At 40.2% G+C, this 3,351-nt stretch overlaps 1 protein-coding gene across 1 annotated transcript in view; it reads left to right on the forward strand.

The window, feature by feature from the left end:
• Window positions 1-2,972, forward strand: part of LOC103917380 (olfactory receptor 4D9) — a 3,833-nt gene extending 861 nt beyond the window's left edge. The window contains exons 2-3 of the mRNA XM_009324505.1: window positions 1,161-2,078; window positions 2,900-2,972. Of these exons, the coding sequence (XP_009322780.1) occupies window positions 1,161-2,078; window positions 2,900-2,972 (991 nt within the window). The remainder of the gene's footprint in view (window positions 1-1,160; window positions 2,079-2,899) is intronic.
• Window positions 2,973-3,351: the final 379 nt, after the last annotated feature.

Here is a 3,351-nt window from a genome sequence, read left to right on the forward strand (position 1 = left end):
TAACAAATGTCTCTGAAATACAAATGGCTCTTTTGTATCTGAAGAATCCTTACCTCACATCACCTTTGCCGATTTCAAAGCTAGCTTTCCCAAGAGAAGGTTTCCCATCACAGCTCTTCATCATCCATATCACAGGCAAGGAACCAGGCAGTTTTAGAGAAGAAACTCCAGAATCTGCTACGTATGTCATTTCAGCCTTCCTACTGACATAAATGCAAGGATCAAAATAGTTCTCTAGCCCTTCTGAGGTCTTCTTGGTGTGACTAAAAAGGCAGCTATGTTACAAGATGGGGAATAAATCGAGTAGGTCTGCTGTTGCATGGAGAATCATTAGAATGAATGAATAAATGAGGAAGAGGAAGGAAGGAAGGAAGGAAGGAAGGAAGGAAGGAAGGAAGGAAGGAAGGAAGGAAGGAAGGAAGGAAGGAAGGAAGGAAGGAAGGAAGGAAGATACAGGACATCTTTATGGAAATTCCAGTTGAATCCATTCCATAGACTGAATATTTGCTGGAACATGGACAACTGAGACAGTGTGGTTTATTTTAGGGAGAGCATTATCATGATCTAGTCTTTGCTTGACTTAATTGACAAATCCCCAGAATGGGATTCAGCTGGCTAAACACAGATGTGTAAAGCCATATGAGATTTTGTGGTGATACCTGCCAACTGCCTCCAGCTGCTGCTCCGGAAGAACATGATACAAAGGTTTTCCATAGATGCTGTGTCACATCTCTCAGCTCTGTGACTATAGATGGATTATGCATGGACATCTAAAGTGGTACTGGGCACCTACGTTTAGTCAAATTATGTTCACCTGTTTTGACTATAATGAAAGATTAGAAGCATAGCTTACATGAAGACACCTAGAGTGCAGATATGTAAATTTAGGTGTAGAAATTCTGAATTGAATCCTTCTGTTTAGAGTCAGATGAGATGAATCTTATGGTTGACTGTTTTCAAGTACATATTGGAAGACTTTCTGCAAAGAGAATTTCTAAAAGCACAAACTGTTATGCAAAAAAAGGAGCTGAAGAAATTCAATGGCCTATCATATTTGATGATCAAAACCAATAAAAGATCAGGTAGTCTCTTCTGAATAAAAATGTCAACAAGTAATAAGTAGTTCACCTAGTGTTATCTCTGTTGATTGCATGCTACAGGGTACCAACGGAGCCGGAGAATTCTACCACCACTGTGAAAAATTTTTTCCTTGTTGGTTTTACAGAAAGTGCCATGCTGCAGTATATTCTCTTTATAACTATCCTCATAATCTACTCAATGACTTGGCTTGGAAATGTCACCATCATCACCACAGTAATCACAGATCAACAGCTCCACAAGCCTATGTACTTTTTGTTGGGAAATTTAGCCTTCATAGACCTAAGTGAATCCTCAGTGACTCTGCCCAAGATGCTATGGGACCTCCTCTCTGAGGTTAAGACCATTACTTTTGGGGGATGCATTACACAGATGTTTTTCTTCCATTTCACAGGAGATGCTGTGGCCATCCTGCTCATAGTGGTGGCTCTGGATCGGTATGTGGCTCTCCATAAACCTTTTCAGTATCTAAACATTATGAATCACAATGTTCTCCTCAGGCTGGTAGCAGGAGCATGGGTAGAGGGGTTTGTTCATTCTATTGTGCAGGTAGCACTGGTCATTCGGTTGCCATTCTGTGGGCCAAATTTTCTAGACAATTTCTACTGTGATGTCCCACAGGTAATCAAACTGGCCTGTAGAGATATCTATGTGGTTGAGCTACTCATGGTGTCCAATAGCGGACTGCTTACAACCCTCATCTTCATTGCCCTGATTGTGTCATATGCTGTCATCCTGGTCAAAATCAGGACACGTATCACAGAGGGGAAGCACAAAGCCTTTTCCACTTGTGGAGCTCAGGTTGCAGTGGTGAGCATCAATTTTGTACCCTGCATCTTCATCTATGCACGTCCATTCCAAAAGCTTGTGGTGGACAAAGCCATATCATCTCTTTATACAGTCATCACTCCAATGCTTAATCCCATAATCTACACACTGAGGAGCACGGAGACAAAGAATGCCGTCAACAGATTACTCAACATCTTTTTCAGAATGAGAAATTCACAGCTATCCTTCCTTTCTTAGATGGTTGTTTTCTTTCATAGAGAAATGTAAAAACAAAGCAGATACTGTCAACTTAATAATTGACTTTTGCTTTTGACAAAGAAGGAAATTTAAATAACAATAATTAGCATGAGACTAAAATGACAGTGCTGCCTCTCAATGTAATAACTGCTTGGGAACCAAAGTGTTCGCCAACTCATAAAACAGTGAAGTCAATCTTCCTCTGAAGGGGAGATTTGGATGAGAGACCTCCAGAGGTACTGTCTCACCAACATTTCTGTGCTTCTGTGATTCTGTGGTCTGTGGAGTCTGCAGTCTGAATTTCAAAACCAGTGTAGTTTTAATATGTCTGTACCTGAACTAGTCATTCTGTATCTCTTTCCTGAGTCAAGGCAGACAAATAGGCACTTTTTGGAAGGGATTTCTCTAGGCGTTTCAAATATTTACCTTAGGACGCTTACCCTAGAAATGCTTATGTCATTACATTGATTTTAAAGGGAGTCTCTATGACTAGTGGAGCTATCTACAATTTTGAGCTTCAAAACCAGATAAATTGAATACCAAACCATAGGTCCTTGGTGATTCACTGATGATTCTTGACTTAACTCAATTATATATTTGTGAACATTATTCTATTTCAATAACACTGTAGTATTTTATCTTCTTTAATGAACTAGATTTCCACTGTATGCTTTTCAATATTCTGAAATGCTGCCTCTTGCACAGCTCATTGTTTGTACGTATTTTTGAACATTCTTTTCTAATACAAAAGAGAAACAACTATAATTTGAACAACAAAAATTGGGAAATCAAATACACTGATCACATTGAGTGGCACTCATTGGCTTGATTCATTTGCCAGCTCATAAGCCTTCAGCCTAGTCTTCAACCGGTAGCTCCGACAGATGCAGATCTCCTTTAAGTGTTGTCTCACACCTGGACATCTCACAGACTTTGGAGTACCTCAGATCATAGAATCATAGAATCATAGAATCATTAAGGTTGGAAAAGACATCTAAGATCATCGAGTCCAACTGTCAACCCAACACCACCATGCCCACTAAACTATGTGCCTAAGCGCCTCATCTACACATCTTTTAAATACCTCCAAGGATGGTGACTCAACCACTTCCCTGGGCAGCCTGCTCCAATGTTTAACCACTCTTTCAGTAAAGAAATTTTTCCTCATGTCCAATCTAAACCTCCCCTGGCGCAACTTGAGGCCATTTCCTCCCGTCCTATCGCCAG

This window comes from Pygoscelis adeliae, unplaced genomic scaffold (genome assembly GCF_000699105.1).
Source record: "Pygoscelis adeliae isolate BGI_AS28 unplaced genomic scaffold, ASM69910v1 Scaffold255, whole genome shotgun sequence".
NCBI classification, from domain to species: domain Eukaryota; kingdom Metazoa; phylum Chordata; class Aves; order Sphenisciformes; family Spheniscidae; genus Pygoscelis; species Pygoscelis adeliae.